A 24,760-nucleotide genomic window follows, 5' to 3' on the forward strand; every position below is an offset into this window, starting at 1 on the left:
CGCCGGAGGGGTCCGCCAGCCCTTGCTGGAGGCTTCAGGTGCTGAGGTCACCTGTCAAGGGCTAAAGATGATTTGCCCACCTTGCTCCCCACCACACTGGTCTTCCCTACATCCATAGACCTGAGGCTGGAAGGGAATTCTGAAATGCCGAGTCTTCCGGGTGTATTTGTGCTGGGAACGTTTTCTGTGCCGGGCACCAGGGCCGTGTGGTATATTGTGCTGATCCAGTCGGCCCATGGATCTTCAGGCTGCCCATGTCACTGGAGTACGTTGCCTGCTCTTTGGGTGTGCAGTGTCGTCATAGCTGCCTTGGTCCCAGCATGTTAGACAAGCTGAGGGAGAGAGACCGGCTGTTACACTGTCACGTTTACCTTTGGAAGAGTTGGTCTCTCTCACAGGCAGAAGTTGGTCCAGTAAAAGTTATTACCTCACACACACACCCCTTGTGCTCTTCAGGGGACAGCTGAGAGCACTTGTGTGTGTTGAACCATCTGAAAATCGCGCCTGGGTTATGGAAGAGGCAGGCAAGGCTTGTTTTTGCCTGGAAGATGCTCTGAGGCAACAGGTCTCTGCTTTCCAAGCTCTGTCCTTTGCTAATGGCTGCTCTTCTACCCTGACTGTCACCACTATGGAGCTGATCGGCTTTTAACCTCTGCTTTCTCTGCTGCAGGATCACTGCTTTTATCACGGACATGTTCACGGACACAGGGATTCAGCGGCCAGCATCAGCACATGCCAAGGACTCAGGTAGGAGCTTTGACAGGAGGGAGGGAGCATCGGGACCCAAACATGCAGAGCAGAAAGCACGAGGAGGCCTGAGTGTGTCTTGCCTCACACTTGTGCTATGTATGTTCCCATTGAGTCGCATTTTACACCCATTTACCCGGTAGAGTAAATTACACGGGTCAGTATGTGACACTGTGTCAGAACAGTGTGGCGAGGGTTTGTTTACAGCCGGGGTGTCTTCTGACAAGAAACATTTAACGGGTTAACTGTTTTGAACGATGTTTACAACCCTAACGTGGTCCTGTTCTGGGCACCACCGAAATTTCTACAAACCCGCCATCCCTGCAGGGTCCTGTCACCTCAGCCAAAGTGGGGCTCAGGCTTTGGCCCCAGACCCCAGCAAGTGTAACAGCAGCCCTGGCAACCCCATTAAAACAGGGTTGTGACCCCCTTTGAGAGCCTGACCAACGGTTTGAGAACTGTGTGTTTATAGGCTGTCTGGGTTCGGTTGTGCAGTAAAATCTCAATATATGGGTGTCGAAATGTCACACTATATGGGTGTACTTTCAAACCAGTGTGGCAAAACCTCTGGACATTTGGTGTTTCTATAAAGCCCCACACAGTGGAGTCAGGTGTGTCAGGGTGGAATTTCACCTTTCATATAGGCCGGAAAACGTCATTTTGCTCCTGATTGTGGAGAACAGGTTGAAAATGTGATCCTGGAAGGCTCAGAAAGAAACTCGAAAGCAAATATACTGAACAAAACATTATTACAGGTTGAACCTCTTTAAACCGGGACTCTCTGGTCTGGCAACATCTGTGGAGAATCGCAGGGGAGAGCTGCGGTTGGGAGCCCGGTGGGGTTGCCTGGCAGGGCTAGGAAGCATGGTGGGGCCGGCAGGCAGCTGGGTCGACAGGAGGAGAGAAAGCCGGCCAGGGGTAGGAGGCCGGTGGCAGAGGGGCTAGAAATTACTTCTTCTGGTCCGACAAAATACCTCATCTGGGTCAGTCCGGTCCCGTGGTGCCAGACCAGTGAGGTCCAACCTGTATTTTTACAATCTCATGATTTTTGTAGCCAGAGTCATAGAGTTGTAGATTCCAAGGCCAGACGGGACCACCACGATAATCTAGTCTGATTTTCTGTGTCATACCAGCCAGAGACCTGCTCCTAAATATTTCCTAGAGTGGGTCTTTAAGGAAGAACATCCAGTCTCGATTTTAAAAGTGGTCAGGGATGGAGAATCTGCCATGGCCCTGAGTAAAGGGTTCCCCTGGTTAATTATTCTCACCATTCAATATGTACGCCTTGCTTCCCGTCTGATGTACAGTCTGATGCGTCTTGGGGTACTTCTGGGCTGCACCAGCTCAGCCCTGCAGCTTAACACCAAGACTTTCTCCCTGTGGGGTGTGCAGAATAACTGGGAGATGGGGGGGGTTGAGGTCACACCTGCACCTGTGGATCTGCTCCCAGCTGCCCACCACATGCCCGGGGTCCGGGCTGCCTGCCTAGTGTGGCTGCAGGCCTTGATCCCTGAATGAGGGTCCGCTCGCACCCCCAGTAGTGGTCCTAGCCTCTGCCCCTTTACCTCTGTCCACATCCCCCCATTCCCAGAGAGGTGACCCCGCACCTGGCTCCGTGTGTGGGGGAGGTGCGAACAGGGGTAAGGGGTTGCGTGAGGTAAAACATGTGGAAACCACTGGGTTAACAAAAAGTGCACCCCAGTCCCGCGTCCCTTGAAGTGTTCCCTTGTGATATCAGACTCTGACACTAGCTGCCCTCAGAAATCCCACGTCCTCTGCCCCCAAAAGGCCCATTTTTGCCTTAAACCACTGCTCCTGTTTCGCATCAGCCCCCGCGAGTGCTTGTAGTAAAACAACTGATGGTTTATTGAAGAAGGAATAGAGATTCCACGAGAAGCAAGAGTGATGGAAACATTTGTTACAATATACATAAAATGTGGGCTAGGGTCTACACTGTATTAATTACCTTTCCTAACGAGTAAAGTAGGTTCCACACACTCCCCCGCAGCTCAGTCTGCTGCAGAGCTGGCTGGCTTCCTAGCATCTAGTCTTTCATGGAATACTCCTGCTCAACAAGATGTCTCCACAGTGAATGGATGCAGCATCTTTCTTCCCTCTGTGTGATACTGAAGCAGTCCTTTGTCTTTATTGTCTGGGTGGTCCCTGCTATGGCACCACCCCTACTGAGCCATTCCTAGCGGGTGTTGTGAGCTACCAGAGGCAGAGTTAAGGTCGTAGCACATAAGGTGATGTGCATTTTAACTCTTTCCTCGTGTTTGGAAGTTTGCCTGAGTTACCGTAGCTCTCTATTTCCTGGCTTTCAGAGGTTTGAGAATTGCAGGACTCAGCATTCTGGAAGGGCCCAGGAATCGCTGGGCCATCGTAACTCCATTCATGAAGTTTTGGGGCAGTTAATTTTAATCCTCCGTTTTTGCTGTCTGCCTCCTAGCCTGATTTTGATCCAGGACAGTACTTGTTGTGGGTTGAGTGAAACATCAGTGGTAGGTAGAATCACCACCCTTCTTTTAAAATGGGTGTAAGAAATGATTAAACTCCTTTAGAGCAGCCCCCACTTAAGACAAAGGCCTATGAGACTCTCTCTAGGAATGCGAATTAGGTGGGTGAGAGCTTTGCTGTGGATTGTCGGGTAAGGATATGGATGGGGAACAAAGCACAATGAAATAGAGAAGAAAATGGTGTGAACGCAGGCAAGGGGGAACTGGCTGAAAGACACTTGGGGCTGTAAACTAAAAACTGTTTTGTTGGTCTCTAAGGTGCTGCAAGACTATTTGTTGTTTTTTTTAAGTTTTTCCTCTCCTTTTGCTGGGTTCCTCTTGTGTTCAGAGAAGCAGGACTTTGTACTTTCCTTGTAATTCAATGAGATGACATCATTCCTTTTCTCTTCCCAACTTGAACAACCTATAAGACTCACAATTTTTGGCTAGCTGCGCAGGCCAAAAAGGGGTAACAGTATTTTGCCTCTCACTCCATAGTAGAAAAACCTCTTTAGTAGCCCTTGTAAGGGACTTCGTCAAAGGCCAGATGAATTACATCCAACTAGCTTTTGGCTGCCTACTGCTTTATTGACATGTTTGAAGACTTCTGAGAGTAGCGAGAGACAGTTTCCCTGTGTAGGAACCCGGGTGATTCAACCCTCTCCTGTTCTCTTATTCTATTTTTAATTATTGTTTCTACCCATTAGCTTGCTACAGATGTTCAGTATTTCACTAAATCAATCCTAGAGCCCTTTTAAAATAGAGGTACTTGCATTGCTACCTTCAGCCTCCCAGTAGAATAGCTGTAAGAAAATGATTTTTAAAAACAAGTAGTCCTGTGGGGGTGTGTGTGTGTGTGTGTGTGTGTGTGTTTAGTCTCTAAGGTGCCATAGGACTACTCGTTTTTAAAAGTTATTTTTACGGTTACAGACTAACAGGGCTACCCATCTGAGAATGTAAGAAAATGAAAAAGTTTTGCTTCCAGGAATTGTATTTCTTTCCCCTCCCCGTGGCTGGGGGGCGGGGAACGCTGCATACTCTCAGTGCCCCTGAAGGGGAAGGGAGCGACCCCTGCACAGCTCTGCCTACTCCTCTCCACTGCCCTCTGGCTCTTGGCAGAGTATGGGATCTCTTACTGCACCCCATGCCGGTCTTGGCTCTACTCTGGAGGCTGGAGAACAGGAGGTTTCTCCTTGGTGCACGGGCAGGGCAGCTCTCAGTCCCATGTGCCCTGACACACGGGCCCAGGCTCTTGATTCACGAGGGGCCCAGCTTTCTCCCGTTTACGCCAATGGCAAATCCCTCCCCCCTTCAGTGCGACAGCCCCTTCTTGGGGAGCCCACTCCAGTACAGCGGCGGTGTCATGGCCCTTTCTCGGGGAGTCCATTCTCACCTGGGGGTCTGCCCCTCCGCCTCAGGGCTGCCTGTCCCTGCCCTGAGCCCCCTTGGGGAGTCCACTCCCTCTGGACCCCCAGGGCCTCCACTCCTAGAGGGAATAGTGCCACCCTGTTCTCCAGCCTAGAGCGACTCTCAGCCGGCCCCGAACAGGAGGGAGTTAGGACCCACGCTGGCCCAGCGACTCACCTCTGAAATCAATCAGCCAATCCACCGTCTTTGGGGGTGCACTTGGGTGCCTGCTAACCCCCCGGCCACCCCGCCCGACTCGGCACGGACGTGGGCGTTTCTTTTGGTTTCATCCCTGCGGGGCGGGTTGTGTTCCCCGTGAGCAGGGAACCGGGCTACCTGTGCGGAAGGTGCTACGGTGCATGAGCAGCGGGGCTGCGGGCCAGGGCAGCGCCATCGGAAGCCAGCGTGCTGGGTGGGCCCCAGCTGGACGTAGAGAAGCCGCAAGCGCCTGGTTTTCCCCTCGCCTGCACGTTCTCTGTGCTCCGGCGCGCTGACATTTCCAGCGCTCCCCAGATGGTTTGCTCCCACAGAGAATCTGCTTCTCCGCGTGTCCCAGCGTTCAGCTTCTGCTCCCGCCAACCGTTGCCTGGGGAGGGCGAGATGATTTCTCCCGGGGATGCAGAAGGACAGTTAGACGAGAGAAGATAGAGGGCCACTGTGTAACCCTGTGTAACTTGGGCCTCCCCCCGGCAGAAGCCCCTTCGGGTGTGTTTACCCGGCTACAGAAGCGAATCTCCCGGCCCCAGTCAGCGTGTGAATAACTGCGCAGACAGCGCTGCCGGGCTCTGAACCCTGGGGATGGAGGTTCAGCGTGGCTCCTGAGCTGCCCCCGGAGAGGCTGGTGCCGCGCACCACCCACTCGCCCTGTGTCCTGGCACTTGGGGGTGGAGGTTGGAGACCTGCCCCTGCAGTGCAGGTGGCTTGCAGGTGGGGAGCTGGAGCCCTGCCCCTGGGGTGGGAGCTTGGGGGCGGGGCCTTGGGGAAGAGGCGGGACTGAGGGGTTGCCTCGCCCAGCCCTAGATTCACCCACCACCTATGAGCTCCATCCTGCACGGTAACTTTCAAGAGCGGCCACACAGCTCTTTTTAGAGCACTAGCGTGAGCCCCACGAATCCAGGGGTGGCCAACCCGCGGTTCATGAGCCGCACGCGGCTCTTGAAAGAAAAATGGCGGCTCCCGCACCCGCGGCTCTTAAAGGGGCAGCGTGTTTCTGTCTGAAAGAGACAGAGCTGGAGTCGCAGCGTCCCTTGCAGACTTCACAGTGGCTACCTTAAAAGGGCAATGCCTGCTGTGCTCTTAAAAGGGAAAACGCAGTGGCCTGAGCTTTTTTTTTTTTTTTTGGCTCAATAACTTTTTTCCTTCAGCTCTTTGCACTGTATCCACCGCTATTTTGGCTCTTCCTCTGTAATGGGTTGGCCACCCCTGCACTAGTCCAAGTGCCATGCCTCAGGCTGGGAGGCATGTGCCCATGGGCTGTGCAGACACACCTTTAGCCTCCCGGCCTCGACTCACTCGCCCATTCTCATCGTGACTGTGACGTTGCCGGAAAGGAGCAGCATAGCCAGAAAAGCAGCAGTAGTCACCCTTTCTTATTAAATTTAAACGCTCCATCTGCCTTCCTGCTGCTCCCCAGTGGGTAAGTTACCGTGATTTAGTCTCGTGTCTCTGGGCGTTAGATTCTGGGCCGGGCTAGCTTACATCTCTTTACGCGCGGCCTCGGAGTCTGGCCCCGTGCCTTCTGTGGAGCAGCCCAGGAGCGTTTTTCTCCCAGTGTAGCTACTGTTAGTATTTGAGAACTGGTGACACCACCAGCCATGTTGTAGATTAGATCTGAAATAGACTCTCCTTGAAGGGTACGGCTGCAGATTTGTTTCTTGGCTGCTAGGGAGAAGGACAGTTCCCTGAAAGTCAGCCTGCTTTATTGTCTTTGCTAAATAGCTCTTTGATGTGAAGAGCCCAGATTGTCTGTTAACCGCATCAATAATCTTTGTCCATCTTTCACAGAGCAACTCTAATGGGACCTTAGTCCTTGCAGTGCTAAATCTAGAGTTTATGTCCGGGCTGATAAGCCAGCCATACAGGCTGTCTTTGGCATCTGATCTTGAAAGGTACGCAGCGCAACCACACGCCACGTGGCTTTGAAATCTCTCTCCTGTTTTTTTCCACTGTCAGCACAGAGACATGCAAGAATTCCTTTGTGGAGGGATGGGAAATCCAATATATTCTTCGAGGAAACTGTGAATAAACTAGAGCAGAGTGCTAGTTGCTCATTGAATTAGTCAGCCAAGAGTTAAATCATTGTGAGCGATCGCGGCTTAGTTTCCTGGTGCATGTGCTGCTGCCATCTGGGTGTTTCGGAGACCAGAATAAAAGTGGTAATGTTATGACTAAGCCAACTCACCACCCCTCTCCTATCACCCTTCGCAGAACGAACCCAGCAAGTTTTTTCCACACCAGAAATTAAGACTCTGCAGAAGGTAACGGAACTGTATTGATTGCGTCCTTGTAGATCTCTTTCGCTGATCATTGCTTTCTAACACGGATCAGCAGCCTCACCCCCACGCTGCCTTTTGGCAATCGTTTGTGTAGTTTCCTTTTAATTTCATTTGAATCTCGGTGAAGGATGTAGGACTTGCTCATCCGGTCACTTCACTGGGATGTATGGCCAAGCAGCCCGCCTCACGGTCCTATCTGATGGGCACCTGGGCACACCTCGTCTGGTCTCTCACCTCCCTTCCATGCTGGACTGAAGCAGTTGTGCTGGGAGTCTAGTTTTCTGCCACCCTCGCAGGCCAATATGGATGGCGCAGAGGTTCAGAGGACGGTGGGAATGTCTCCTCGTCTCCCCTTTGTTCCTGCACGTGCAGCGAATTGGCTTGCAGCCAAAAGCAGGACTCTTCTCATCATCGCCTTAGCTTCTCTGAGGGCAAACCCAGCTCTTTCAGACCCCGCTTCGTGCACCATTAGCCCCTGAGGCCACGGGTCTCTCATACTTAGTGGCATGCAGCAGCCCTGCCTTTTCATCTGATTCAAGGGCAAATGCGGGACTGTTTCCACGGTGCCTTTCGTTATCACATACCAGTCATGGGGACTTCCTGCTGTTAGTCTCTTCCCTTCTTCCTGCCCCGGGGCAGCACACTTAGTTAGGCATTACATTAACAGTATCAGAAGAGGCATCTTATGAACCTCCCTTTGAGATTGCAGCTGACCAGTGAATTCTGTCTGCAGACAGTTCTCATAGGGCAGGCCCGGTTTTCCTTGACAGAGCCTGTGAAGTTCCATTTCTCCTGCTTTGTCCTTAATCAGACCTCCCCGTCAGCTGGCCTGGTGCTGAGATGAGGATCACTGTTCTGGAGCTGACAGATAGTTGGATGTGCCATCTCCTGGTGCGCATGCTTTCCTTCTTCCAGAGTCCTGGGAGGATCCTCTCCAGACCTGGTGATTTACTGCACCCCGATCTCTCCAGTTGCCTCATAGATCCACTCTTAGAGACTTTGATGAGTGCCAGGAACATACCCCGATTCCCTGCGACCAGCGCTCCGGAACAGGCATTTTCCCTGCGATGAACACTGCCCTGGTATTCCTCCTCACCCACCTTTACATTGCCCTCTTCTCCCAAGGGGACCAATACCTTTTTGCACTCATAAGTCGTTGAATCCGAGGAGGCCCAAGGAAACGACTCTCAGAGGGGCAGCCGTGTGAGTCGGTAACTGAAAAAACTTAAAAAACAACGAATGGTTCTGAGCACCTTAGAGACTAACAACACATGTCGATGGTCTCATGAGCTTTGGTAGGCACAGCCCACTTCTTCAGATGAATGGAGACTTGGCTTCATTGACACGTTTGACACCTGTAATCAAGGTCTGAACAAGATCTGATCTGGATGGGCTGCTACGTTTCACAGCCGAATGACATCAAAAGCCAGGCACTGAGTATTTACAGCCCTTTCTATTAGCCTCATTTAGCATGGACACAACAACTGACACATTGTTTTCCTTCTCTTTCCCTCCTCACCCCCTCGCTTTCTAGGCTATTTATTTGTCCTCTGGACCCTTAACTCCATTCATCTGAGGAAGTGGGTTGTGCCCACTAAAGCTCATGAGACCATCGACATGTTTTGTTAGTCTCCAAGATGCTGCAGGGCCATTTGTTGCTGTTGAAGATTTTCCAAGGAAAGGAGTTTGGCTCTGGATTGGGGAACGATTAGATGACTGCGCAGGGGCAGATTCAGGTTTGTGTTTGGCTTGGAGTGGATGAGGCTGCAGTGCAGTGAGCTGTTTTCAGATCATGGCCCAGTTTGTGGAGTCTCCTAAGATCTGCCTTTCTCATGGGTCTGCCACTCTGTGGGCTCCACCTGACCTGGCTCTAGGAAACAAACTCCGCTGTGCGAGTGTGGGGGAAGGTGCACGGAGCAATCAGCTAAATGTTTCGGAGCTCCAATCTCAGCTCTTCTCGTTATTTCTGCGACCTTCACAACTCCTGCCTACCGCAGGGGTGGCAACAGTCTCTCCCCTGCTTTGCAAAGCAGGAAGGGAGAGGCTGGCCGAATTTTCCACAGGCAAAGCTGGAGCTAGACTCACGGACTTTCCGTGTAAATTCTGTGTGTCAGTGTAAATTCTGACACTAAATTTACGGTCAGAAGGGACCACCCTGATCATCTCGTCTGACCTCCCGCACGTCGCAGGGCACAGAACCTCCTCCGCCCGCTCCTCACACAGAGCCCTGACCTGTGTCTGTGGCTGAGATATCCGCATCCTGGCTTAGAGCAGTGATGGGCAGCCTAGGCTGGTGAACGGGCCGCAGGAGTGGCCTCCGACGTCTCAGTGGGCCGCAGGATTGAACTCGGGCGTGTGCCGCAAGAATGAGATGAAACACATTGCACTTGGCTCTCCTTCGCGATCCAGCCTGTTCAACACTAAGTGGCCCATTATTAGGGCAAATTAAACTGCGGGGAAAAGTAACATAAAGAGGCAGAGGGAGCTTGTTGTGGGCCGTCAGCAGGCACCTCACATGCGCCCTGGCTTTCAAGGTGTCACTTCTCGTTTTGCCAGGGGTTGCTGGACCCTCCCCTACTCCACCCCTGCCCTCAAATACCTGCCTCCTCCCTGAGCGCGCGCCGTCCCTTCTTTCATTCTCCCTCCCCCCAACCCCCCGGCATTTCCAGAGCATCTAGAGTCGGGTGATGCGTTCAAGCTTTGGGAGAAGGGGGGAGGTGCGGGGATGGGGCGCGAATCAGCTGATTCACAGCACTCTGGAGGTTCTGGGAGGGAAGGGGAGGAGCAAGTACGTGCAGAGCCCCTGGTGCGAGAGAGGCGCGGGGGAAGGGAGCAGAGGGGGTTTGTGCAGGCCGTACATAGAACCCCAAAGGGAAAAAATTCTCTGTAATTCTTAGAAGCCCCCCCCCCCCATGTAGTGTCCCATCGTTGGGGACTGTTGTGATTGGCAGTCACTTAGGGACCCCAGGGCATTGCAGGAAGTCCCATGCCATCCCCTCCGGAAATGTATCACTCTCGGTGTTGGAGCCAGTCAGATGTTGTGTCCTCGCTGCCCCCCTTCTCCGGTTTAATCATTTCCCATGTGGAATTATAGCAAATGCCTTTCTGAACGCCAGGTGGATCAGATCCACTGCATTTCCTTTGTCTAAAACCTCAGCTCTCTTCTCAGAGGCGACCGGGTTGGGGGACCTTTTGTAAAGCCACCTTGTATTTTATTCCGATTGCCATTCGCCTCTGCGTCCTTAACTCCTGTCTCTCTTTGAATCGGTGCCAAGACCTCGTATACAATTGAAGTCAAACTAATCGGCTTGTAGTTTCCTGAATCACTTTCTTCCCCTTTCTTAAAACAGGAACTAGATTAGCGGTTCTCCCGTCACAGGGCATGGACCCTGACTTCACAGATTCAGTAGAAATCCTTGCCGGGGGTCTTGCAATGTCCTGTGCCAGTTCCTTTAATATTCTTCCAGGGAACCCTGCTCGGTTCCTCGTGCTCTTGTGTAAATCTCTGGAGCCAGTGGGAGCAGTTCCGTTAGGGCTGAAATGTGTCATCCAACAGGTGTGGGGTTGGCGGGAAGGAGAGGGGAAAAGACACTTTCACATGCCGCAGCCTGGCAGTAGTAGGGGGAAACTTTAGCACTGATGTGGCTGGCTTGGCTGGTGAGTTTCCAAGCCCCCCTCTGGTTACCAGCTTGAGTGCAGGGTGCATCTTCCTGCCCCATCTCTCCAGCCCCACAGCACCCATGGAGTCGCGCCTCTGCTTTCCCGCTGGTTCTTGCTTTTCACAGAAAAACAGCCTTTAGGGCCGAGTTTTGATAGAGGCCCAGGGATTCGATAGGGTTATTTATTTTTATTGAAATGTGTTAGAGATTCTACTAAGCTTAGGCCTTAACGTATTTGGGGTTGAATTTAGATTTTGTTTTAAAGAGGCAAAGAAAAACGGGTTATTAGTTAAATAACAAAATAAAAAAAAATCCTATTGACGGTTTTTTTTAAACCCCCCATTTTTCCTCCGCTGCCCCCACCCCCGTGGTGGACTCAGGCCGCCTTTCCGTTTCCGCCTGCAGAAGAAGTATCAGGTGCCACGCCTGGCTGCCACCAGCTCCCTGCTCTCTGGAGTCCCGGGCCGCTCACTGCCCCTGCAAGGGGTGCTCCTTTTAGGGGACAGCCCCTTGTGCAGTCACACGCTGTTCGGTGGCAGGCAGAGCCTCTGCGGGGCAGCACGGTAGGGTCAGGCCATGTACGGTTCCCATTAGTCTTTATACCTGGTAACTCTGTAATAGAACTTAAGGGATTCCACTGAACCTGCCTATCAGCTCAGAGGGAAATCAGGTCCAAAGGCTCAAAGTTGGTTTGATCCTGTGCTGGTTACAGGGACAAGATCTGGGTATTTATTAGGGACTGCCCTGTCCTTCCTCTTCCCCGTGTTACAGAGACAGGACCTGCCTCAGGGCTGGCCTTACCATGAGGCAAACTGAGGCGGCCGCCTCAGGTGCCGGACGGTGAGGGGCGCCAGTAGGACCCAGAGTGTAGAAAATTGTGTCTGCTGCTGTTAGTTTTCCTTCATCGGGGTAGGGAGCAGAGCAGTCCCGTGCGAGGAGTAGAACAGGAAGGAGGCAGAATTGAGACCTTTCAAAGTTTTGGCCCAAGCGAGGGGGCGTCATTTGAGCTCCCTGCCTCGGGTGCCAAAACATCATGGGCCGGCCCTGACCTGGCTGACTGTGACAGGGCCTGGTTTGCTTCTCTCCGTCTACATGGTGTTTGACTTGGGGAAGCAGGAGTTAAAAGCCCAGGCAAACCCGGAATTCAGTGCAGGGAAGCCTGTTTAGATTTGTCTTTTGAGACGACCCCCAAGCACAGGAGGTCAGCATGTCGCTGCCCCTGCTAACCAATCTGCCCAAAGCTTGTAGTGAGCAGTGGCACCTGGAGTAGGTTTCCCAGACCGGCAGAAGAGCTCTGGGTAAGCGCAAAAGCTCGTGTCTCGCTCGCTCACTCACCAGAAGTGGGTCCAATAAAAGATGCCGCTTCCTGCTGCTTGTTCCTGGCACACAGCTCCCTGCCTGGCGCGGGGGCAGGCCGGGGTGCTCCCTCCGCGAATGTGTGTGAAACCCTTTCTCTGACCGGCCCCGGACTCACGTTGGCTCCGTCTCTTTGCAGCGGATTTTTCTGGGCCGATCAGACAGTCTATTTAATTGAGCCCTTGGGAGGTGACGCTACAGGGGAGCACGCGGTGTACCGGGCGGACCACCTGAGAGCCAAGCGCGGGACCTGCGGAGACGCCAACGTCACGTTGGAGTACGACCATGAACCGAAAGTCGCTGCCGCTATGAAGCCCCATCACTGGGTAGGAAATCGCCCGTTCCTCCGGGTTGCAGTTTAATTGGTAGGAATGGGGGGCCTGATCCAAACCCACTGAGCGTCCTTTGACTTTGCTGGGTCTTGGAGCAGGCCCCCGGCGCAGTGGCTGAGCGCAAAGGTTCTGCATGCGCTGGCTGTCACAGTTGCTGCAGTTGTCACTGGGAAGTCGGGGCTCTGCCTTGGGTTCAGGAGAGCTTAAACCAAACTCCTCACCCCGCACACAGTCAGCTGGTGGGGTTCATTGTGGGGGGCGCTCGTGAAAGCTAAAAGTAGGACGGGGCTCAAAAAAAACCTGGGCGAGTTCGCGGAAGATCGGCCCATCAATAGCAATATGCCAAGGTGGTCAGGGATGCAGACCCGTCCTGGGTACCCTTTGCCTCTGGCTGCCGGTTGCTAGGACCGGAAGACGGGAGTTACTCCCTTGGACACAACTGGCACTGGCCTTTGCTGGAAGATAGGATGCTGGGCTAGATGGACCATAGGTCTGACCCAGCATGGCCGTTCCTACGTTCATCCTACAGATTCCTTTCCCTGCATTACTCAGCTGCCTGCCCTGCCGCTGCTCTGCCAGATGCCAGCCTGTCCTCTTCCCCTGCACATACACCATGTTCTCTGCCATGCTTCCCCCGTGCACAGGAGCTGCCTCGTCCGAGTCCCCAGAGTAACTGCGTTGTCCTACTTCAAATCCCTACCGCTGTCTCATGCTCTGACATGCACAAAGCCCCTGGGAGCAGGGGCTTGGTGGCGGGTGTGTTCCCCTACCCCTTGGGTTGTTAATTTTCTCCGCCTTGATTGTGAGCTCTTGGTACAGGGGTTTCTTTTATTGCCTGTGCGTGCTGCATCTGCCACTGGGTCCTGACTCAGACAGAGGGGCCTGGTGCTATCATGCTGCAGATGGCTAATAAGAAGACATTCCACTTCAAAATACTGTGGATTTTTTTATTGACCACTCCCACCTGCACCACCGAGGTGTCTGGAGGTGGGGTCAGTTGGGGCTTTTTGGCTCTTGGAAGGCAGCTTGGATTGGTGGGGTTGGCCAAGTGTTTCTGATGATCAGTAGCACAATGAATTATCTCTGCATTGAAATGTGCATTTTAGTTGTCCTCCATCAGTTTGAGTTACACTGAGCTGAACCCTCCCTGAGCGAGTGTTTCAGGCGCCGTGCATGTGTCATTGCCCAAAATTTAGCGTATTGTTTTAGCAGCCCTGGTGATTGTATAGAAAGAGTGTATAAAGAGGTGTTTGCAGTATAAGCCAATGTCCCTTTCACCCAGCTGCTGTGCATTGAGCCACTGGTGAAAGAAACAAGCAACTGGGGGGGGGGGGGGCTGCTCATGAATGATTTGTACCCCTTCACCAAAACCATAGCGACTGTACGGTTTGTGACTGGCTGGGGATACAGGGCACTTTTTCTGCCGGTCAGTGTGGGAGGCAGAAGCTGTAAAATCATCCGGCGCCAAAAAGTTTAGCAGCTAGAATAACTCACCCCGAAACGGCTCCCTCTGGGCTCACAGCCACCAGAGATGGAATTCAGGTCCCACATGGCATCTGCTTTTTCCTTTCCTTTCAGAAATCAGCTCCGTTTCAGAAAGGACCCCGCTATGTGGAGCTGGTTCTCGTTGTGGACAATGCGGAGGTAAGGGGGACAGCAGCTGTCAGGTGCTTCTTGTATACGGTAGGTTACCAGACTACACCTAGCAGGCCGGGTTTCTGCACCAGGGATGGAGCAGCTACAGAGAGATACACCAGGACTGTTCACTACCAGAACATTTAGTGCACTTCCAGGAAATAGCTCTTGTGAGCTTACATAAAGTATGTTCTATAGGTGGTCAATATTGTCTAGCAGCAACATCAACACTTCCCCTGCTTACTGGGCTCTGAGAAGACATTTAGGGATAAGTTAGAGCTAAATAACAGCCCAGAACGCTGAGATCCAGGACTGGGGGCTGTAAACAAACTTTATGGGACTGCAGGAAACACTCATGGCCACACTCATGATACGTGGACATCTAGCTAACTCAGATCTTGCCAGGCCACAAATGTTGCTGAACCAAAAAGTACCAGACTAGAGAGGTTCCACCTGAACTGGTTTCTAATTGCACAACCTCCTCCTGGCATTTTCAGCTAGGCACCAGGAGTCAAAAAGTCTGTGTGGAAGGATGCTACTTTTTTCACACCTGTTGGAACATCTTTTGTTTTCCTTCCTGCTTGATGACTCTGTTTACGGCTTAGAAGTAAATTAAGCATTGCACCTGTTCTTTTGTTTGAGACCTATCCATTTGCCAACTAGGTTTGGAACAGGTGTTAATAACACCATAGGGTACGTCTAGACTACAGGCTTTTGTCAACAGAAGTTTTGTCGACAGATACTGTCGACAAAACTTCTGTCGGCAAAGAGCGTCTAGACTACATTCAGTTCTGTCGACAAAGCCAGCTGCTTTGTCGACATGGCAGTGTAGACGCAAAGGACAGTTTAGATGCAATAACGCTTTCTGTCAACAGAACTCTGTCGACAGAAGGCGTTATTCCTCGTAGAATGAGGTTTACCAACGTCGACAAAACTGCTGAGTTCTGTCGACGTTATGTCGACAGAACTCAGTGGTAGTGTAGACGCAGGTTTAGTTTTGTCGACAAAAGACAAAAGACACACCCATAGAGTGGAATCTTACCGCTTTATATACAAAGTTGCCACATGTATTTTCCCAGGACAAAAATGATTTGCAAAGCCTCAGTTTTCAAATGGTTCTTCACAAGGAACTTTGTACAGAGATGATTACAATAATGTGTAGCATCTGAACACGGGGGTACATTATGTCAAGCTCATGAGTCTGTTTGTCTCACTTAATTGCCCGTGCACTGTGCAAATAGTCTTTTATTCTCCCTTAGATACTTGGACCAACCAGCCCTCATATAATTTAGATCTTGAAGTTGCATGTGTCTCAAGGTTGCTTCTTGTAGCTGGTGAATCTCTTTTCTGATTCTGCTTTGTCTGTGTAGTATCCAGTGTCCACATACACCCTTACATCATCTTTGGCCTCATGGATAGTTAAGTGTGACCCTGGGATACAGGACTGTCAGCTACTGTGAGATTTTTCCCAGGAACATATTTAGCCATTGGATTAAATTGCATTAAAATCAGCAATAGACGTTGATGTATCATTAGTGCTGTATCTTTTCCATGGAGGAGGGAGGGTTACAAGTGGTTTGTGGTGTTTTATCAGTGTAAATGAATCCCGCTAAGACAAATAGCTGTAAAAGTTCTCACATACACTTTCCAGGCCTTCCTTCTCAGTCTCAGCATTTCCTTTGTCTGCTTCTGAGGGTGAAAGCAAAATGCAACTGGCTTTCACTCCGGTCCATGTCGTTACACCATAGTACTTAGGGTGTAGCTGCTTTCGTCTGAGCTGACCCGCATTGTGGGTTTGTTCACACCTCAATATTTGAGAACGTACACCAGAAGTGTTCATTCTAAGACCCTTTAATACCCTGCCAGGAATGGCTGTTGTGAACTTAAAAGTTTCAGCGTGGTAGCCATGTCAGTTTGTTGTATATACTCTGGAGTCTGTAATTTCCACTCCAGCTCACCGGATGAAGTGGGTTTACCCAGGAAAGCTCATGATGCCGTATATTTGGCTGTCTCTTAAGGTGTCACAGGACTGCTCGTTGCTTTTAAGTCAGGTATGCTGTCATGGCACACCTAGAGGCCGAACAGCGATTCAGTTTATCATCCCATTGCAGCAGCTTGATTGGCAATCTCTCTGTTTCCCCCCTTAGTACAAGAAATCCAAAGACATGCGGACGATTCAGAATCGCATGAAGGAAATTGTGAATCATGTTGACAAGGTAACAGTGAGGTATCCCCAGGCTGCAGTGAGGACGGAGGCCTGTCCTGCAGTTCTTGCTCGGGCAAAGCTGCCAGCACTGTTCCCACGGACTCCCGTGGAGCAAGGCTGGCGGAACTTGTCCCGTTGCTTGCTCGCAATAATGAATCTTGTTCCACGCACCCGTCACAGTACGAGGTCAGCTTCCTAGGCAAGGGACCATTGTTCGTGTTTTCTGCCTATATAAGAACAGGTGCTAGGGATGACTGGAGTGTCTTCCTGTGCAAAGTACGAGGCCCAGCTCTATCCTGCCCCGCGACCAACCAGGCGGACAAATGATAAACACTGGCCGATGGTCCCACTGACCCAACCTCCTGTAATGCAGAGCAGACACTCGGAGGAGTTCTGCTTTCCCCCATCCAGCTCAGCCTCTCCCTGGAATGAGCAGAGGCACTTTGACCTTCTCCATTTGCTAGACAAGGAGGCTCGCTAAGCCTGGAGCAAATGGCTGTCCACTGGGACACCCTGACCCACAAACCTGGGCAGTGTCAAGCCAAGTGACCCCTGCTCAGGGAGAGTGGCTGGTCTCCCACGTGGCCAAAATGGCCGCCACAGCTCCCAAAGCGCACCTGGAGTGGTGTCGAGGAGCTCTCAGCCCTCACTGACCCGACCTCTGAGGGAGCGGGAGCCGCTGTGAGTCCCAAGGGAGCTCAAGGTCTGATCCAGCAGGGTCCTGAGCGCTCTGGCCCTGATCCAGGAGAGCCCATGAGGATGTGATGGCCTTCCAGCATGTGTGTTGACCCTTTGATTTCACAAGGGCTGGCCTGCGGCGTATCCCTGGTCAGGCTGCTGCTGAGCGCCCCATAGCCCCACACGTCCTGCCACTGTCCAGCCCTAAACTAGTCTGGGAGGGGTGAGCACAAGTGCCCTTCCCACTGCCTGTGGGATTGCCAGCTGGCGTGGCTGGAGAAGAACGGGGAAACGGCACGCGTATGACGGGGCTCTCCTGAGCTTCCCAGTGGGGGCCACAGGCAGAGCCTGGCCTAGCGGGGAGCCGCAGTAGAGGCTGGGGGTTCAGAATTGCACTGAGTGCAAGCAGTCCAGCTCTCATACAGTTTCTCCCGGCCGCAGCTTTACCAGACTCTCAATATCCGCGTGGCCTTGGTGGGCCTGGAAGTCTGGAGTTACAAGGACAGGATCGCGGTGAGTCCCAACCCAGACACCACCCTGGACAATTTTCTCCTCTGGCGAGAGACTGAGCTGTTACAGAAGAAGAAGCACGACAACGCCCAGCTGATCACGTAAGTCTCTGCCATAGGAGCCAGAGCCGCTGGCGCAGGGAGCCCAACGCTGGGGCTGAGACAGTGCCAGGCTCTGCTGCAGCAGGGATGCCCGGATGTGGGTTTAGCATGCGGATGCTGGGAGGGGTTGGTGGCACGTGACACAGCAGCTCCGACTGGGTGGCTCCTTCTGGCCTTAGACGCTATCACTGTGAACTCGGCGGCAGCGCTAGCAAGGCGGGACTGGCCAGAGAGTGGTGCAGGCTTTCCTGTCTCTGGCAGGGTTGCTACCAGCTGCATCAGAGGGTGGGGCAAGAACCGTGACGACACCAGTTCTGGGCTAACCTGCCCGCAAGGGACATGCCTTCCTGGCCTCCACCAGTCGGGTCTTGGGCCAACCCCGGAGCAAGAGGATTTAGATCCCTTGCAAACTGTTGGCGGAAATGGAGATGCTGCTGGTGCGGGTCCTGGTTTGCTGGGAGCTGCCGGTGTAGCTGGGAGGTGCCAGGGAGAGCCTGGAGGATACTTCACGGGGGCAGCTGTGGGGACATTGGGGTAGCTGTCTGGGGAGGATCCGGCCAGCGGGGATATGGGGCGTGCTCTGTAGACAGGGCTATCGTTGAGGCGGTGCATTGCATTTGGAGGACACTGCGCCACCCTTGGCCACGGACGTGACAATGCGGCACGAGGCCACGGGACTGATTGTGGATGACACGTGTCCTTTTATGAGCATTTTGCCTTCCTGCAGAGGCATAGACTTCCAAGGCACGACGGTGGGGCTGGCCAAGAAGTACGCCATGTGCACCCGGGACTCGGGAGGAGTAAATCAGGTGGGGCTTGATAAGCGCTTCCTTTCTAACCACTAGACGAGGGACGGAAGTGGGCTCCCCGCGCTGAGGGCAGACAAGCACCCTCTGCTTCTGGCTGACCTGTTCCTTTGGATCCAGGGCTCCCCATCACACTGGGGGCTTTCTGTGCTTGGCCGTCCTGGCTGCGAGTGGTGTACTCATGCGGCCAGGGAGGAGCTATCTACAGCTCTGTCCATCTGTAGGCACCTCTGTGCTGGCTCCGGAGGGTCAGAAAGGCCAAATCCTGCCCAAATGGCACCGTCGATTGTGCTCTGTGACCTAGCATTGGTTTGCGCAGACTTTGCTCCTAGAGGAGCTGCCGTTACCCCCCTGGACAAGGACGGAGATGTCAGGCAGGCGACTGGCCCAAGGAGCTTGGCGCTTTCCCTGGGATGGAAGGTTCAAAGGGGCTCAGACTCTCTGTACAAATGTCCTAGGAGCCCACAAAGCAGCTACAGACACACCAGGCCTCCGTCTGTCCTCTTCCCCATCAGCTGCCCGGGACTTTGTGAAATCAGGCTCTTTGGGTGTTCCCCTTCGCCCTTCTCTGCCCCTCCCCAGCAGCGTTCCCGCTAAGCTGCAAGGCAGCACAGCTTCACAGGGGGCTCATCAGTCCTGCCCATCACTCAGCTTCTTGCAAGGAGCCCTGAGCTTCTGACCGGGCGGGGCTGATTCATCTCCTGTGAAGCTGTGCAGCCCTGCAGCCCAGCAGGAACACTGCTCCCCAGCCCCAGAAGCCAGCCCTGGGGAGCTGAAATTGTTATAAAATCTCCCATTGGGCCTGTGCTGTTGTGTTCTGTGTTTACTAGAACTGATGTCTGCTTTGGCTTTTCTTGCCAAGTAGAGTAGCTGTGGCACTTGATTGAAGAGGAAACCTAAGAACGACCAAACTGGGTTAGACCAAAGGGATCCGCTTTGCCCTGGATCCCATCTTCTAACAGTGACTGATGCAAGGTGCTTCAGAGGGAGTAACCAGAACAGGGCAATTCCCGAGTTAACCATCCCATCATTGAATCTCATCTTCTGGCAGGAGATACTTCTGGACACCCCGATCATGAGATTGCATCTCTGACCATCTTGGCTAAGAGCTCCTGATGGACCAGTCCTCCATTAACTTAAACCCAATTTGTTTTTGAACCCAGTTATGCTTTGGCCCTCACATCATCCCTTGGCAATGAGTTCCACAGGTTGCTGGTACATGGTGGGAAGAAGAAATACTTCCTTCTCTTTGTTTGAAACCTGCTGCCTATTCATTTCATGAGGTGACCCTGCTTCTTGTGTCATGTGAAGGGGTAAATAAAACTACCTTATTCACTTTCTTCATCCTGCTCTTCATTTTACACACCTCACTCATATCCTCCCAAAGTCACCTCTTTTCCAGGCTGAAAAATCCCAGTCTTTTTCATTTCTCCTCACATAGAAGCTGTTCGAGAGCATCAATCATTTTTGTTGCCTTTCCGCGTACTTCTTCCGTTTCTAATAGACTCCTGTATATTTTATGCCCTTGCATTATTGTGTCCTATTGATTTTCATCCCTCCACCAAGTTTCTGTGATACCTGTTATCCCAATATCCTCATTCAATACCAGGCACTCACGTTCACCCACCTTAGTATGTAGACTTCTCGTGTCTGGATACAAGCACTTACACAATTTGTCAGAACTTAGTTGTCTGCCGGCATGTTGACGGAATTGAATGGGATTCTTTTCTGTTTGACTGTTGCTCCTCAGTTTCTGTCTCTACTTTAAAAACGTCAGTCCCTTCCTCTTCACCAGGATATAGAAAATCCCTAAGAGAGGCCTCTGTCTGCACTGAGTGTTTCTCAGCACCTGTCAGTTTCTCCCCAGGTCTTAGCTTGCAAATCCCTCTATGGCCTTTTGAATGCTACACGCCCATAGTCTGGTTCCATTTTGGTTTGTTTAGAGCCCACCCTTCCCGCATCATCTCCTCCTTTCCCAAAGGCTTCCCCAGTTTCTAATAATCCTAAATTCCTCCCCCCTCCACCATTGTCTCATCCTCTCATAGAAACCCTGCAGGTCTGCCTGTCTAACTGGTCCTGTATTCAGAACTGGAAGCATTGCAGTAGCTTGGAGGCCCTGGACTTCAATCTCTTACCTAGCAGCCTGAATTTGTCTTGACATGGAAGCAGGCAAGAAACTGTGGTGATGGGCATGGTAGAAACCCTAAGAAAGATAGGGTGGAAGCCGTTACTATCGCTAGCCCAGTATTTCTTAAACTTTTTAAGACTGAGGAACACCAAACAATATTTTTTTTTATGGGGAACACCAAGGATTTTTTGTTAAGCAATGAAAAAAAAAAAAGGTTAGGAGGGGGGAATGGTTGGGGGGAAAGTTTTTGGGGAAAAAAAGGTCGGGGGAAGTTATTGAGCCCCCCCAAAAAAAGTTGCCTGCTCCTTTAAGGGTGACCATTTTGAATTCTGTGTTCTCCGACTGCCTTGCGGCGCACCAGCAGAACACAGTTTAAGAAGCACTGTGCTAGCCTGCGTCCTCCTTGTTGTTGCACAGGACCACAGCTTGAATCCCGTCGGAGCCGCATCCACCGTGGCTCACGAGATGGGACACAACCTGGGAATGTCTCACGACGAAGATATCAGTGGCTGCAGCTGCTCGGCCGTGAAGACCGAAGGAGGATGCGTTATGGCGGCTAGCGTTGGGTAAGGAGAATGGCCCAGGGCTTCAGGGGTCCCTGCACATCTTAGGTTCCCACTGAACACCTGAGGCCAGGACCGCAGTCGTTCAGCTGGTACTCCTGGCCTGGAGTCCACGTGGCCATTTCCCACAGACGTTTCGCGGCGAAGGGGCGGGCCCATGGGACCTTCACGTGTCGGTTGCCGTGATGCCCGCTTCCTCTTCCCTCCAGCATGATCTACCCCAAGCTCTTCAGCACCTGCAGCAGGAGCGACCTGCAGACGTTTCTAAGCGATCCCCGGACCAGCTGCTTGCTGAACGTCCCCAAGGCGGAGGAGCTGTACGGGGTGCCTGTCTGTGGAAACCAGTTTGTGGAGCGAGGGGAGCAGTGTGACTGCGGGACGCCCAAGGTAGGTTGAGCCCCGCCCATCGGGAGACTTTAAAGGAGGGAAGGGAAACGTGGCAGCAGGATTGTGGGTTTCGTCTGCAACCCAAGCGCCCTGCTGGGACGGTGAGCTGACCACGGAGCTGCTGCTGCAAGCAGCTTTCCAGAGCCCCCGTTGCTGGGTGAATACCGCTTCCTTCCTGTCTTCCCCCTCGGGGTTGCGCATCTTTCTGCCGAAAAGTGGCTTGTGAAAGACGTTTTGCTTCACAGGGTGGTGTCCCTGGGTTTTGCTTCATTGTGCTGAGTACAGAGGGCCAGAGAAACCAGAGATTTTGTATTTATTTTTTTAATAAAAAAGGGTATCTTCTGTTTGATCCAGAGTCAGACGTGGCAAATCTGGCCTCCCTCATTGTGTGTGAGGCTTTCCGGGTGAGGCCGAGCGCACGATTCTTACTGGGCATATTACAGCAGTGTCCGAAGGCCTCCGCCAAGATCGGCGTCACAGTGTGCCAGGCACTGCAAATACACCTAGGCTACGTCTAGACGGCAAGCCTCTTTTGAAAGAGGCTTTTCTGAAAGTATCTTTCGAAAAGCCTCTTTTGAAAAAGAGCGTCTAGAGAACAAGAAGATTTTTTGAAAAAGCGGCTCGCTTTTTCGGAAGAGAGTCTAGATGTTCTCGTTCGGAAAAGCCCTGTTTTCATGAAATAGCGCCTTTTTTCAAAAGATGACTTTCGGAAAAAGGCGTTCTTCCTCGTAGAATGAGGTTTACCGCCATCAGCAAAACCGCCGGGTTCTTTCGATTTACCGTCGACAGAACGCGGTGGTAGTCTAGACGCACCCCTAGTGAGGAACAGCCCCACGGCCCCGCATGCTGCCCCCGCCACCTATTGGCTGTGAGCCGCGCCGAGGGCAGCACGTTGAATCGCCATGGCTACCGCTACACCTAGGCTGGCTGGAGTAAAGGCCTGCTCCCCTGCCAGTCCCAGGCCCTGGCCAGGAGTTGCAATATTATCACAGAACCACAGAACCCCAGGGTGGGCAGAGACCTCAGGAGGCATCAAGTCCAGCCCCCTGCCCAAGGCAGGACCAACCCCAACTCCATCATCCCAGCCAGGGCTTTGTCCAGCCAGGACTTAAACACCTCTAGGACGGAGATTCCACCCCCTCCCTAGGGAACCCATCCCAGCGCTTCCCCACCCTCCTCGGGAAATAGCTCTTCCTAATAACCAGCCTAGACCTCCCCCATTGCCCCCTGAGACCACTGCTCCCGTCCTGCCACCTGCCCCCACTGAGGCCAAGCCCTCTTGCAAATGTTTTTTTCCGTATAATAAAAATAACTCTTCCGATGAGCTCGGCAGTCCGTCCATTCCCGCCAGTGCACGGGCTCTGTTGTAAGACCTTGTGCTGCGCAATCTGGTAAGGGAGACGTTTCCTCTGACACGTCCCGCTCAAGCAGCCTGTTTTCAGCAGCCACCCAGCGCTTCTGCAGATCTGTGGTAACTTTCTGATTAGTGCCGGGAATTTGGCTGAGGAGCAGTGACGGCAAAACCCGCTCCCGACCCTGCCCGGCTTCTCTTTCTCCCCTGTGACTCACGTCCTTCTGAAGGCACCCTTCCTTCCCGCCAGCGGGCAGAGGTTTGGCACGCTGCCCTCCATGCTGCCGAAGCCCTCCCCTCCCTGTCTAGCGGTGTAGAAGAGGTGGCGTTTCACACCTTCCTCCTGGCGCTGAATTGGTCGTCTTGTGTCCAGGTTTGGCTTTAGATGTGTGAACTCGTCAGTTCAGCAAAACAGTCCAGAGTAGCCCATTGGTAATGCTCAGGCTTTCCCCTCCCTGCCTGAAGGGCAGCCAGAGGAACAGAGCAGCGCAGTCTCCCAAGGATCAATAGAGAGGTGTTTTGCTCTCCTGGCGCTCACTGAAGGATGTTATCCTGCTGTTTATCAGGCACAGCTGCTCCCCTGCTATTGCCCGTGTCTCCCTGCGGTGTGTTGAGACCCACAGATGAGGCAGGCTAGAGAAGAGCGACGTATGATTGTAACGACGTCCATAGTCCAGTCCTAGTAACAGATTCCTGTGTGGGTTTCTGCCTGCATCCCCCCTGTGGAGCCACACAGCCGGGGACGCGTCAAGCCCTTTTTCAGGAGGTCTCCCGTGATGACGTTGCAGAGAGGCTGGTTCGAGGAGGCTCTCCAGCCCAAGCGGGACTCGCTGCTCCCCTCTCCAGCCCGTGTGTGCTGCGTTTGTTTGTTAGGAATGCCGGGATCCCTGCTGCAACGCCACCAGCTGCCGACTGAACGACGGCGCCGACTGCGCGCAGGGCGAATGCTGCCACCAGTGCAAGGTAAAATCCGTCTCAGGAGCTGCCGGGGGCTAGCCTGGCTGATGGGCGACGAGGGAGAAGGGCCCAGAGGAATGAAACGCGGCCAGTTCCCCACCCTGCTAACGTGCCCAGCGCCGGAGCGCAGTAACGGGACATAGCCTGGCTCTCTGGTCACCAATTTCCTCCCCAAGGGAGAGTCACAGCAAGCCCGACACTCACGTCTGGCTCTCGGGCTGGCCACCGTGGAACACTCCCGCCTCCAGCCTGAGCCACGACGGCCCTGCTGCTGTTTTTAGCACACTGGCTTGAACAGAGCTAGCCTGCGCGTGTCTCCCTGCGCTAGGTGTAGTGCCTGCTGAGTGGACACGCGCTCGGGGGCGAACGTGAGCCTCGGCTGGATAAGCGGGGGAGGACTGGGCAGCAGTGGGGGGGGTTGTCTCTGCGTATGGCGCTAACGAGACTGGAACCTGCAACCCGCTCTGGCGTGCACGGTTCAGAAGGGGGGCTCCACCATTGAAAAGGTTCAGAAAAGAGCCACACAGCCTGCCTGCCAAAGAAAGAGTTGGGAAGCTCCATTTATTTACCCAAGGACAGGTTAAGCAGTGACATGGGCATCTGGTAGCCTAGGAGGGAGAGGCTCTGCCTTCCCAAACCGCCAGCCTGGCCATGCCCCGCTCAGCCCCCAGAACGCCTGCTGTAAGCATCCTGGGGCAGAGTATGGCTGCCCCCAGCACCCACCCTCCCCGTGATCCAGGCTGGGGAGGCTGGGACACACATGCCCATCCTCCCCCCGTCCCCGTGGTGGGAGGGGGCGTGCTGCGTGCTGCCCCACCTCCCCTTGGGGGGCAGGGAGACGGCTTGGTTCCGGTGGGGGCGGGGGCTTGCCTCCCCCAGTGCTATCCTCACCGACCACACGAGCCGGGACTTGATCTCCGTCGGCCAGTGCCTACCTTGGGGGAGGG

At 53.2% G+C, this 24,760-nt stretch overlaps 1 protein-coding gene across 3 annotated transcripts in view; it reads left to right on the forward strand.

Moving 5' to 3' along the window:
- The window catches only part of ADAM8 (ADAM metallopeptidase domain 8), a 62,291-nt gene that overhangs the window by 19,762 nt on the left and 17,769 nt on the right, over positions 1-24,760 (forward strand). For all 3 annotated transcript variants that reach the window (XM_075934687.1, XM_075934686.1, XM_075934688.1), the window contains exons 5-13: positions 671-747; positions 12,299-12,485; positions 14,070-14,135; positions 16,274-16,342; positions 17,452-17,621; positions 18,349-18,430; positions 20,973-21,121; positions 21,328-21,505; positions 23,730-23,819. In XM_075934687.1, coding sequence (XP_075790802.1) covers positions 671-747; positions 12,299-12,485; positions 14,070-14,135; positions 16,274-16,342; positions 17,452-17,621; positions 18,349-18,430; positions 20,973-21,121; positions 21,328-21,505; positions 23,730-23,819 — 1,068 coding nt within the window. The remainder of the gene's footprint in view (positions 1-670; positions 748-12,298; positions 12,486-14,069; positions 14,136-16,273; positions 16,343-17,451; positions 17,622-18,348; positions 18,431-20,972; positions 21,122-21,327; positions 21,506-23,729; positions 23,820-24,760) is intronic.

This window comes from Pelodiscus sinensis, chromosome 8 (assembly GCF_049634645.1).
Source record: "Pelodiscus sinensis isolate JC-2024 chromosome 8, ASM4963464v1, whole genome shotgun sequence".
Taxonomy (NCBI): Eukaryota; Metazoa; Chordata; order Testudines; family Trionychidae; genus Pelodiscus; species Pelodiscus sinensis.